This window comes from Mesocricetus auratus, unplaced genomic scaffold (genome assembly GCF_017639785.1).
Source record: "Mesocricetus auratus isolate SY011 unplaced genomic scaffold, BCM_Maur_2.0 Super-Scaffold_100018, whole genome shotgun sequence".
Taxonomy (NCBI): Eukaryota; Metazoa; Chordata; class Mammalia; order Rodentia; family Cricetidae; genus Mesocricetus; species Mesocricetus auratus.
In genome coordinates, this window is record NW_024429199.1 from 9568644 (window position 1) to 9582585 (window position 13942).

Genomic DNA, 13942 nt, shown 5'->3' on the forward strand with positions numbered 1-13942 from the left:
AACTAATTAGAAGACATGTTAGCAAAGTTTGAGGCTGGCTGGCATGGTGGCACATGCTTCCATTGTTATCACTCAGGAGACAGAGGCACAGAGGGTCAAGGGTTTGATGCTACCTTCTGAGAATGACATGCTATTGCGCTTTGAAATTCACCGTAGCTGTGACCACATGCACAAGATCGCCACAAAACTTGACATGTTGATACCCTGTCACTAAAGTGGGAGAGTCTTGGTCTCTTTAAGGGTTTATGTGCAAATAATGGTGGATGAGAAAGAGACGTTTTCTTTACTGATATGATCACTGGTAAATACGAATGCTCCTATAAACAAACTCTGACCCACACAACTGTAAATAATACTAATTAAATTCATTAGGATACACAAAAAAAAACCAAAAGGACATCAAAATAGAAAGTAGGGCATGAGGTCCAGCAAGATGTCAGGGAAAGGGCACTTGCTACAAACCTGACAATCTGAGTTGCAGTACCAGAACCCACAGCAGAAGAAGAGAAAAGATTCCTGAAAGTTGTCCCCTGACCTCCACATACACACCATGGCAAGCATGCACCTGCATTCACATGTGTGTGCATGCGCACTCAAGTGCACACACACATACATACAATAGTAGTAAATAAACAAGCCAGGTAGAAGAAGAAGGCAAAAGTGGAAGACTGAGAGAAGGAAATGGTGGGTGTGATCAAAATATGTTATGAACACGTACGAAAATGCCATTGTTGTGTATAATTACACTAACAAAAACATTAAAATAAAAAAAGAACTTGAGGTCAGCTTGGACTAATAATGAGCTCAAGACATGCTTAAGCTACCATGTGTCAAAAACAATAAAAAAATGTAGGCAATACAGAAGTCAAGGCGCTGATGGCATGACACAACACCTACATACAATACCCAACCAGACATGCCACGCCCTGAACAATCTGAGGAAGCAATAGCCATGTAGACTACAACAAGAATGGGAAAAGATGTGTGCCCGTGCAGTGGCACTCCACACTGAAGGTTCTACTTCCAGGGATAAATACTGATCTACTACCCAAGCTAACCTGGAAGCAACCTAGATGCCCCTCAACTGAAGAGTGGATAGAGAAAATGTGGTACATTTACACAATGGAGTACTGTTCAACAGAAAAAAACAATGGAATCTTGAAATTTGTAGGCAAATGGACGGCACGAGAAGAAACTACCTGAGTGAGGTAACCCAGTCACAAAAAGAGAAACATGGCATGTACTCTCTCACATATGGATTTTAGACATAGATCTGAGGAGTGCCAGTCTACAATCGCAGTGCCAGAGAGTCTGGGAAACAAAACCTTCATTCAGTGGCTGATGGTTCCACAGATTCTTAACTCAAGTATATCACACGATAGAGTCTTGGCTTCCCTTTGAAACTTCCAAGGCAGGCCTCCATCAGCTGCACCTCTCTGCCATAGTAGTACAATGAGAGCTGAATATTCAGTGGCCTTTACTAGGTCAAAATTCCAAAATACCCTGGCAGTCCCCTCCAAAAAAGAACAGCGTGGCCAGGTCCATCATAAACACATCTCACTCTCTGCTGCCAATTTCTGTATTCGTTTGCTTCTCGGTTGCTGTGAGAAAACACTAACCAATTTGGAGGCAAAGGGGGTTATTTCTGCTTTCTCTTTATAGGCTGTCACTGAGCGAAGCTGGAGCAGGAACTGGAAACAGGAACCTGGAAGCTGGAACTTAGGCAGAGGCCATGGAAGAGTGTTGCTCAGTGACTTACTTCTCATGGCTTTCTCAGCCTGCTTTCTTATACAGTGCAGAACGACCTGCCCAAGGGAGGCATCACCCCTATTGGCTGAGCCCTCCCACATCAGTCAAGAACATGCTACCATAGACACATCCACAGCCAGTCTGATAAAGGCGATTCCCAGGACTGAAGCTCCCTCTTCCCAGGCAACTCTGTATCAAGTTGACATAAACTAACCAGCACATCATTAAGGGCTTTAAAACCCCATTTCTGTCATATACAGTTGACTGTAATTTCTGATCTATTCACCTGACAGGTACCATGTAGATTGTCTTCTAACCTACAGCATCATTGTGCAAAGTGCCAAGCACTGCAAATGTGGTTTTATCTGAAACCTAACAGCCTTACACCAGTGTCATGGCCCATTGTCTACTGGTTAGCAATGAATCTCCTCTCTGCTTCTCTGTCTTTTCTCTTGACTCTGCAAGGCTATACTTCACTCTGGTCACATTGCACTGTCTGCCAGCTATGCTAGGTTTCCTCCTGTCTGTTCCCTGGTGTGGGCTCCCTCCACAATCTTGGATTACCTTCATCATGCATCATCTCTCCTGGGAAGCCCTGCTTATGCCCTGATGCAGGTGAGAGCATCACCTGTGACCCCACCATACACCTGTTTTATTGCACAATGGCATTAGACACATTCAGTTTCAATTGAATGCTTTATTTCTTATCCACCAATAGAATGTGAGTCTTCTGACTCAAACAGGGTTTGTCCCAGTGTTCCAGATGGGAGAGTGACACATTTTAGCTACAATCTTTATTAACTGGCATTTTCAAACTATAAATGCATCCTTTGCATCTAAGAAACTTAGGAGAGAAATGTCTAAGCACAAAAGATTTGATCAAGCCCAGTCCTTCACTTCTTTGGGAAGGTGAGTCCAGTTCTTCTACAGAAACAGTTATCTAGTTCATAAATACTCATATACCATTCTGTCCCCTCACGCTCCACATTTCAAATAAATGTTACATATCATTGATCATAAGGTATTGGGAATGCTTATGGAAAATAACACTGGTGTGTTGATTTCAGATATGGATTCCAGAGCATAGCAAAGAAAGCTCAGTTGGACATACACTCTTGATTCCTGGGAAGAGGGAGTCCACAGAGAACCTGTCAACCTAACTTTGAGGGCCCTGGGAATGATTTGGAAAAGGAAAATGTCACCAATACTACAGAATGGGCCACTCTTCATTACATGATGCTATTCCTTTGTGCTAACCTCGAGTCTAAATGAAAAACGGAATACCCACATCAGGAAAAATTGCGTAAAAACTACTGACTCAATGAGTTACACTATTTTTACTCAGGAGCAAAGAGCTGGTAATTTCCTAAAATCTCCAGCAGATGGGGGTAAAGTACCCTTCCCAAATGGACCTACAGCATGGTAAAGAGGATGTTTTTTTCCAAGCTAATGATGGCATCTTACACTGTAATGAGTTTCGGTAATAAACTGTGTTGGGCTGTTATTTAACATCAAATAGAGATTTCATTTTGTTTCCCTAATCAATATTATTTTCTAGTGCAGTTTGGGGTTCACAGTAAAATTGATATGAAATTAGAAAGAGCTTTCCTATATGTCCCAATATATACATAGAGTTCCCCATTAACAATACCTCATTAAAGTACCACATGTTTCACAATTAATGAGCCTACTGGAACATATTACTACCCAAAGGCCATAGTTTACACCAGGCTTCTCTGCTGTGTTATATATATGATGAGTTAGAAAATGTTTTATGGTATGAGTTCACTCTTACAGTATCATACAGAGGCATTTCCCTACCTTAAACACACTCTACCTTCTACCCTCGATCCCTAGCCACTGATTTCACCATCACCACTGATTTCATTGCTGCCTGTCCTAGTTTCTCAACCCAACTTGGGAAAGGAAGGGATTATTCATCTTCGAGGTTACAGTCCATTATTTGGGAAAGCCAAGGCAGGAGCTGAAGCAAATGATTGACAAGGAACACTACTTGCTGCCTTCCTTCCTCTGGCTTGCTGTCCTGCTTTCTTTATTCTCCAGGGACCCACCTGCCTAGGGATGGCACCACCTACAGAGGGCTGGGCCCTCCTGCAGTATGAAGGAGCAGTTGAGAAAATGCTGGCGGACAGAACAGGGAGGATCCAGATGGGAGATGATGGGGGGAGGAGCTGCGGGAGTACACAGGGGGGAAATCATAATCAGGATATAGCATATGGAGGGCGAGACTGTTTTCAATAAAAGGGGAAAAAAGAAATGACCCACAAGCCAGTCTGGTGGAAATAATTCCTCAGTAGAGGCCCTCTCTTCCCAGGTGACTCTAGTTGGTGTCAAGTTGACAAAAGCAAACCACACAACTGTAGCTGTGCTTTCTACATTTGCAGAATGCCCTGCAGGTGGAATTGTATAATAGGTGACTTTTTCAGCTTCGTTTCTTTGTACTCTGTGCATGTGTGTTTCTTCCATATCTTTCTATGACTTCACAGCTCTTTTTCTTTCCTTCTTTCTTTTTCTTTTTTTTCTTTTGCTCCAAATATTTTACCTTAGGTTTGTAGTCCATTATTAGCTAATTTGTTGTGATGATTATAAGGTTTTTTCTCCAACATTATTTGTTAGAAATCTTCGGGTTTCACCATTGTATTACATTCGTCCCTCTGTCAAACACTTGGCTATATTTCTGAGGGTCTGTTTCCAGGGTCTTCAGCAGAGTTACTGCTCATCTGTCTTTCAATACCAAACATCCTATATTACAGTAACTTTGTGGAAAGTAAACTCATACTAACTTCATTCCTTCCCTTTGACATTATGTTATCTTCTCTTTTGATCTCCATATAAACATTACAATTTGTTTGTCAATGTCCACAAGATTGTTTCCTGGATTCTGATGATACTGTACTGAATCTATGGATCAAATTGGGGGGGGAGTAGCATCTCAACTTCATATCCATGAATGTGGACTATCTGGACACTTATTTCGCTTTTCTTAAAGAACTCCTACCAGGATTTTGTAGAATCTATCATATAGGTCTTGTACATATTTTGTTAGACTTATACACAGTAATTGTATTTCATTGGGGAGATAATAATACAAATAGTCATATTTTTATTGCAAATTTGGTTTGTTTCTTGCTAAAAAATTGACTCTGTAGCATTCTTCAGACTTGCAAAATTACTTGCTAGTTTGGGAGATTTTTGCCCAGGTCTTCCAGATTCTTATCAGAGGTCATGTGACCTATAGGTGAATGCATTGCTATTTCTCCCTCCCCAATCAATATGCTGTTTATTTTCTATAGACAATCAAAGACAAGTGAAGTAGATATAAATTCTCTCTCTCACACACACACACATACACACACAAACATGAATAATGAAATTCACTGTTGCTATTGTTGTGAACTAAGAAATATATTCACTCTTGTTTTCCATTGACTACTTGCTTCTCTGACACTCCTCCTTCAGGACATAGATCTGAGTTTCTGGCCCAAGCCATTTTCCTTCCTCCTACACAACTTCTGTTGCTCTGTCTTGCAAGGTAGGTCTACTTAACATATTGAATGCATAATACAGGATAGTTCATAAACACAGCACTTGACCTTGAAAGACAGTGGAGGCTTTATGCAATGCTTTTGACACCACCGAAAGTCCTCAAACAGATGGAAGAGATGGAGGACAGAAGGAGAGGACAGGACACAGGCTCCCACATCTAATGTTGCCTACTGTAGTCCAAGCTGTGTGCATCTGTGAGCCCGGGGAAACAGCAGTCCTGCCTGACAGGGTGGAGCAGAAGCAATGGTCTAACCCAGAGACTGAAGGGACAGACAGACAGCCATGCAGAAGGAAGTGAGCATGTTGTGAGGATAACTCTGTTACCTGGGAGAGGCTGCAGAGCTGAACTGTAAGCCAAGATATGCTTACTCCCAGGGGCCTTCACCTGGGAGACCACGCCACCGCTTCCCTTCTCTGCTTGATAAATCTGTGTGTTGTCCTTTGTTGTGATGATCCAATACACAAACTCTCTGTCCACTGTTAAGCTAACAATTCTATTTCCTGCTGATTCAAAACAAAGAAAAAATTAAAGGATAAAGAAATAGACAAAACAACATAAAATTAGACATCTTAAGTTTTCTGCTCTAAATAACATAAAGTTATTTTCCTGCAAGAAAGCTGCCCAAATTTTAAACATTACAATATAAAAAATAAACTTATTTTATGCCATTTGGCTCAATAGTGCTTCCTCATTTTGTTTCTGGACCTAGGGAAGTCAAGGTTAGCACTGTCATTACCAGCTCCAGTTTGTAAAAAGCCAAGGCACAGGGGCATTAAATGCACTGTTCACAGCCACAAGGTTCATTAAGAGCAGAGCTGGTCTAAAAACCTGCCTCTGACATGGGATACCTCCTACCACTTACTGGGGTGCCCTAGACACCCTAAAATACCACAGGCGATTGCCATTGATCTTGATTGTACACCAGAACCAAACAGTAAGACCCTATTGTTGAAGATACCACACACTTAGGTTAGAAGACACAGAGAAATCAAGCTGAAGCTGGCCTAAAAACATCCCCCCCTGCTGGCTAGCTTTCATAGTACTAGAAGATGCTATGCAGGCCACGGCGGGTAGCGGGTGGGGGGACCCCTTCCATGGTATTGCCCAGGAGGGCACCCCGAATGCTCTAATACTGACCTACAACAGTGGTACAAAGTCTATGGGGTAATTGACTGTCTTCTGATTGGATCTGAGGCAGCTCCAGAGGAAGGGATTCGTGCCTGGTACCGTAAACCTGATCAAAAGCCCATGGTCCAGAAGTCTTAGGCCTCTATGAGGAAACGACTTCCATTGTCTTGCTAAATAGGCATGTTGCCAAGCTGCTTCTAAATAAATACCTATGCATATAGCCATACAGAAGTACCTTCCAACTTTGAGATAGAGTTCATTGCTCTGTAACCTGACTGAATAGGTTAGACTTGCTGACTAGTGAGTGAGCTTCCAGTGACTCACCTGCATCTGCCTCCTGTCATGCCATTGTGGGATTACAGATGTGTGTCACAATGTACTAGTGACCCAAACTCAGGTCCTCACAATTTCAAGGAAAGTGTTTTACTGATTGACCAATCTATCTAAACCTGCAATAATCACCCCCCTTTTTTTTTTGCTTTTGCTTTATGTATGTGTCTTATGGTGTATATGTGATATGCATGCACTCATGTGTGTACGTGGAGGCCCAAGCTCAATTCACTGTGCCAATCTTTAGGTCAGTCAAATTTTCAACGAGGATTAAAATTATAATTTGTTTCCTTCTTTGGGTTTGGTTTGGTTTGGTAGTAGTGGTGGTATTTTTTTTTTAGACAGGGTATTTCTATGTAGCCCTGGCTATTGTAGAACTCACATTGTAGACCAGGCTGACCTTGAACTCACAGACATCTACCTGCCTCTTCCTCCCAAGTGCTTGGATTAAAAGCATGTGCCACCATGCCAAACTAAGAGTATAATTTTAATTGGTAGTTGTGCAATCAAATTTTATAAATCCAGAGTTTACCAGTTCTGCTAGACTAGCTGGCAGCAACTCACGGGAGTCTTCCTGTCTCCACCTCCCCACTGCTTGGATTACAGGTGTGCATCGATACCTGCTTTTTATGTGGGTGCCAATGACTCAAAATCCGGTCCTCACATTGGTACAGCAAGCTCTTTATTAACTGAGTCATCTCCCCTTCCCCTGCAAGTTCCTTCCAATGGACGGGACAAACTGGTGTTATAAATGAGGATGTACATGCTGGGATACAGCTCAGTTAAGATTACCTAGCACACACCACTGGGTTTGATGGCCATCCAGCACTTCCTAAAACTAAACCTGGTGACATACATCTGTAATCCAAGCACCTGGGAGGTAGAAGGAGGAGGATCAGAAGTTCAAGGACATCCTCGGCTACAGAGTGAATTTGTGGCCACCCTGGGTTACATGAGACCTGTAAAAAGAAGAAGAAAAGCTGTATGCACACATCAGCACGTTACCAAGGATGTGAGGCACCATGGTGACTTTCCAACACTGACATCCTTCCAGATCCATGGCCCAGATCCCTTGCCCTTTGGTAAAGTATATCCATGGTCTCTTTGGTTCAGATGTATCGACAGTCATTGCGCCACCTAACTCAGATTCTGTCACATTACAAGAACATTGCCTCCTTCCACGCTGGTTTGAGGCCTTGGGTTGTAGAATGTGGTGCAAGGTGTGATTTTTAATACTGCAGTAGAACATCTGATGGCCCAGATCTGAAACTTCTGTCCAGTACAAGCGACTGTAAGGAAGGTAGAAAAATCCCTTTAACTTAATGAGGAAAATATATCACTTCAAATATTAGTTTCTAAAGAAGATTAACCATGTATAATAAAGAGAGGACAAATGTAGCCTTGGGAGTAAGCTTGTTCAAATATCAAATGACTTCCTTCTAAGATGGAGGAGATTACAAGAAGTCCAACTCAGTGTTGCCCAATGTTTTATTTTGTTTTTTTTTAATAATGTGTTACAGCCAAAGCTGGACTCTAGTGATCCTGGATTCATAGTCTGAATATCTTCAGTGGCCATCAACAGCTGTAAATTCTAAATATATTTTTTCAGTATTCCCTTCTCTACTCTCTTCTTTTTCTGTTTCTTAAAGCCAATAGCCAACCTAGCTTCAAAATGGTCTATATCCATGCTTATGGTACAAATAAAAACATCCTTTCCAGGCTGGGAAATTGATACTCAGTTGCTGAATGGAAGTCCTAAGACTCCATTACAAAGATATGAATTGTATGAAGCTGGATGAACCCAGAAGAGTTTTTGCTGGGCCACAGCTGCTGGCCGTCTGTGCTGCCCATCCCTGCTTTGTCTCCATCCTCTTCTTGTTTTTACCACCTACAGTGTTGTAAAATTCACTGTTATAAAAATTTCCTACGGCTTTCCTCCTGGTTATTAGACTATCTGTGGGTTAGTAAAGTTTCAACATGCATTAAGGTTATAATCTTGATTGCTGGTTATGGAAAAACGTTTATGTGGTAGAATGAACCTGGAAACTAAATGAGAATTCTGTCTCTAAGCCCTACTTCTTACTTGTACTTTCTAGATGTTGAGCTGGGGGTCTCACTAAATCACTGTGGTCGACCTTGAACCCACAATGTTCCTGCATCTGACTTTTGAGTAATCAGGATGATACATATGGACCACCAAACTTGGCTCAGAATTATTTATTGTAATTTAATATAACTCCCAACTATGTAGCCCCAGCACCTGGTTGCTGAGATAGGAATACTGGGAGGGGGTTCGGGTCATCAGTGGCTACATTACCACTCTATGTCAGTATGAGCTACATAACATCGTCTCACAAAACAAAAATTAAAGGTATCCATGAGTCTCTAATCATCTTATTTCCCCCATTGTTAGCTTCTAATATTTAAGATATATTATATTAATACCGATATATTTCATCACAATAAAGATACTCATACCTTAAAAGGGCATACATAGAGAAAGAAACTATTGTTGAATGCCTTTTGCAAATCTTCAAGTCCCTAGGAGATTTCACCTTGTGTTCAAGATCAATATGGAATATCTGTGTTCCACCTTGTGATGTTTTCCGGGCACAGTAGAGGCGCCTTGCAATCCAGTCTACTGAAGTAACTGCAACTCCAGAAAGCAGAGCATCCTGGAGGAGCTTAACATGGGGAGAGAGCACAGCTAGGAGCAGTGTTGATTCTTTTCCACTTGGAGACTTCTATGACCATCCATTCGTGCCCCTATGCATTGAACTCTTCTGTAACCTCCAGCCTCGCTCCTTCTGTACTGTGACAACTGTAACTCAAGCCTTCTTATCACACTGTGTATTCATCCTAGATTATTTTGGCCACTTGGCCTCAGCTCCGATCTGCAGACCAGGGCTAAAAATCCTCATCTTCAGACAAGATGTTTCATTCAGTTAGGGACTCAAATAGCAAACCACCTTAATGAACATTTCCAAGTGAGTTACTAAAAATAAGAACTTATCACCCCATCCCAAACCTCTTTTTCTCTTGTACTTCATATTGTTAAAAATGGCTGATATTAACTCAACAAGTCATTCTGCGTGCATATGGCTCCCCCTTCGTTTTCTTCCCCTATCACTACATGCGGAACTAGTTTCTGTGAAAATCCCTCACTAGCTTGGCATCTCCTTTCTCACCTCATTGACTGTCACCTAACTCCTGGGTTTCTGTGACTTCCACTGCTAAAAGAGAGCATTCTAAAGCATAATTTGAAGCTGGAAGTCATGGTGTACATCTGCGAGGCCAGCACTGAGCAGGAGGAAGGAAGGGAATCAGGAGTCCAAAAGGTCAATTTGAGGCCAGTCTGCGCCATGTAAGACTTTATCTCAAAAGGAGAGAGGGGAGAGGAAGAGAAGGAGGGAGGGAGGAAGGGAAAGAGGGAAGGAAGGAAGGAAGGAAGGAAGGGTTGGAGTGGTGGATGGTTCAGCAGTTAAGAGCATTGACTGACTACTCTTCCAGAGGACCCTGGTCCAACTCACATCACCCAACATGGCAGCTCACAACTGTCTGTAATTCCAATTCTGGAGATCCAACACCCTCACACAGACAAAACACCAGACTACCCCAACTAAGAATCTAAGCAATAGAGGAGAGGCTACCTTAAATGCCCTTCCTCTATAAGGAGATTGATGACTACCTTAAATGCCATCCTAGAGCCTTCACCCAGTAACTGATGGAAGAAGAGTCAGACACCCACAGCTAAACACTGAGTCAAACTCCTGGAATCCAGTTATAGAGAGGGAGGAGAGATGAACAAAGGGATCAAGACCATGCTGTGGAAACCCACAGAAACAGCTGACCTGAGCAAGTGGGAGCTAACGGACCCTAGTCTGACAGCAGGGGAACCAACATAGAACCAAACCAGGCCCCCTAAACGTGGCTGTCAGTTGGGAGGCCTGGGCAGTCTACTGGTACCTCTGGCAGTGGAACCAGTATTTATCCCTAGTGCACAGACTTTGGGAGTCCATTCCCCATTAGAGGGCTACTCTCTCAGCCTAGATACATATGATGTGACTTTGATGATCCCACATGGGAGGCCTCACCCTCTCTGGGGAGTGGATGGGAAGTGGGATGGGGGGGTTGGTGGTGGTCATAGGAGGACAAGAGGGAGAGGGAACTGGGATTGGTATGTAAAATAATTTAATTTAATTTAATAATTTAATAATCTAATTTAAATTGAAAAAGAAAGAACCCGAGAAAGGAAAACATAATAATAATAAAATTTTACAAGAGTTAAAATTAAAAAAACACAGTTTGACCAGTAAGTGACTCTAAATTTCTTTAATAGCTGACTATTTGCTTCCCAGATTGACCTCTGACTGTTACCCCACCTACTTACTCAGCTGTCACCCTCACCTACACATTCATTCCACACTCCCTCTCCTTACATCCCCAAGCATGCCTTGGCTTCCTGTTTCCCTGCCTTTGCCCTGGAGCTCCCTGCTGACTTCTCCCACAGGGTTCATCTTCACGCAAAAGACACAAAAGACGACCTGCTTCTACGCCCTGCAGAGTGCCACCTTAGCCTGGGCTGAGACTCCCCCATACCCTGCTCCCTGAATAGCAGTTATACTTGATGTCGTAGCCTATCTAGCGAATGGCTACCACGGACCAGGTGCTGGGCTATGTGTGTGTTAATCAATCACCTCCTCTGCTCTCCACCATTTAGTTAGTCACCTAACTAAAGTTGGACACCATTTAGATAGTCAATGCCTGGCTTCTGGTCTCAGCTCCCGCAGGCAGTAGAAACATAAGTCCCCTGAGATCAGACGCTGAAATTCACCACCTTACTCACTGTGCTGTACCAACCAGTGTCAGAGTCACTGAAGACCAGCTTTGTGAAGAGCAAGGCCTACAATGCTTTGCCTCCTGGTGGAATGCAAGTCTAGAAGGTTCCTCCAAAGCCTGTGTGTTAAAAACATGGCCCAAACCTTGCTGCTATGGGAAGAGGAAGCCTTTAGAGGTGGTACCATGTGAGGGTTGTCTGTGTCATGGGGAATGGGTCTGTGAGCCCACGTCTCTTTCTGTCTGTCCACTCTTGAGTAAGAGTTGAGCAGCTGACTTCTCAGTGCACTATCTACCATGGAGTGTATCCTCACCCTGGGCCCTAAAGCAACAAGGCCAAAAAACTATAGCCAAAGCCTCCAGAACTGTAAGTCAAAACAAACCTTTTCTCTCTTCTCTTCAGGTTGATTGTCTCTGATCCCTGTTCTATGAGACACTACCATCCCTCAAAGGCCCCAGCAGTAAATCTGGTACCTTAACCTAGCAACCAGTCTTGACTGACACATGCATAAATCCATTCTGTATTTACATGTGGCTAAATGAGTATTCATTTACTTACTATCTCAGTCATTCTAATCTTAAAGGCTTACCTACTGGCTAGCCATCTTAATTTCATCTTTCATGTCAAGAGAATCTCAAAGGGAAATACCTTGGAGCTGGAACGATTGTGCAAATTCAGAAGGAAGAGTGAGTCTCCTTGCACAAAATACCCCATTTCATCATCTGCCGTGTACCCCACTGTGCTGATGTCTCCCTCAGTGGAAAACGTCCACACAACTTGGTTTTGATCCATATCTAGAAACATGATCTTATTGCTAAGAAGAGATATGAGATATGGAAATGGTTTGATTTCTGTAAATGAAAAATAAGTAGAGGGTGCACATGAGAAACAAGCTTCAGGTCAGAAACCACCAGTCATGGAGAAATCCATGGGCCTCTTCAGATTCATCTAACACATCAGGCTCCGTGAAGACTCCCAGACCCTCTGAGCCTGAGTTTCTTCAAACTACTTTGATGTGAAAAAAATATATATATAAATAAAATCTCACACATACACAATATATATGTATATATATATATATATTCTGAACTTAACTTTTAATCCAGAGCTGTCATTCATTTCCTAAACATACCAACATAAATGTATACTTTCAAGTAATTATTTATAAATTTTTAGGTAACAAATACCTGATGTTTTAGACATCACCACATTAGAAAATGGTCCTGGTCCTTTGGATGTGAAGACACGAACCTAAAGAATAGGAAGAAAAATATTAAATGTACGCATAGGTGTCCTCGTTGGCAGTAAATTCAGAGACTCATAAGTTATGCAATATTCATTGTATACACCTAATACGTATTATAAGTAGTTTGAAATTGTTGTTTACATCTAAGTATATTGTAATAAATAACTAAGGTTGGAAATATTGACCTGTACCCACAACTGGTTTTCTGACCTAGAAAAGTGTGAAGAATAATAAATATCTCCATTGCATGGGAAAGGTCTGGGGACTTACTCTGTAACACAGCTGCAAATGGATGTGCATGTCATTTTGATTGTGTCAATCATTACCCAATATGTGTACAACTAATCACTAATCATCACACGTGGAACACAAGTGATCTTTACTCATCATTGAAATATTTTTAAATAAAAGATCAGGTGACATAAAATAGTTAAGGGACATAAAACTACAAATTGTGGTAAGCTAAATTTACTCTTCTTTCTAAAAGAAGGTTTAGGAGGAGAAAATAACCAAGCCTCTTTGTATTCAAAAGTAAATATGCACTTCACACACACCCTCTTTGGATCTTCACAGCTGCTTAGGAGGAGAGACTGGATCAGGGTATGTGTAAGCTCATCTATGGCAGTCGGAGACTACGGAAGACCACACCTTCTGTGACCTGCATGTTTTCTCTTTCACTGTGTCATGCTACATCTAACAGGAACATTCTTTACCTTAACTTTTAATATGTTTTATTGTGTAATAAATCATTTCCATTCCCAAACCTTGTATATGTAAAATCGCTTACAAGGAAAACTGGCACATATGATGATGGCCTCAAAGTACAAGACCCCAAGTGTTCTGTCAAGAAAACACCAGACTGGTTTCTGTTTTATTGGGTTCAGTTTGGTTTGGTTTGGTTTGGGTTGGGTTTGTTTGTTTTTAATTTTGTTGTGTTTCGTTGTTCTTGTTGGTGATGGTGGTGGTATTTCTCTGTATAGCCCTGGCTGTCCTGGAACTCAATCTGTAGACGAGGCTGGCCTTAAACTAACAAATCTACGTGTCTCTGCCTTTCAAGTGCTGGGGTTAAAGACATGTGCCACCA

General features: G+C 42.0%; 1 protein-coding gene across 1 annotated transcript in view; it reads right to left on the reverse strand.

The window, feature by feature from the left end:
- Positions 1 to 13942, reverse strand: part of Ros1 (ROS proto-oncogene 1, receptor tyrosine kinase) — a 114659-nt gene that overhangs the window by 46635 nt on the left and 54082 nt on the right. The window contains exons 23-27 of the mRNA XM_040728281.1: positions 12800 to 12863; positions 12261 to 12463; positions 9254 to 9459; positions 7781 to 8064; positions 5641 to 5817 (exon numbers count right to left, since the gene is read on the reverse strand). Coding sequence (XP_040584215.1) covers positions 5641 to 5817; positions 7781 to 8064; positions 9254 to 9459; positions 12261 to 12463; positions 12800 to 12863 — 934 coding nt within the window. The remainder of the gene's footprint in view (positions 1 to 5640; positions 5818 to 7780; positions 8065 to 9253; positions 9460 to 12260; positions 12464 to 12799; positions 12864 to 13942) is intronic.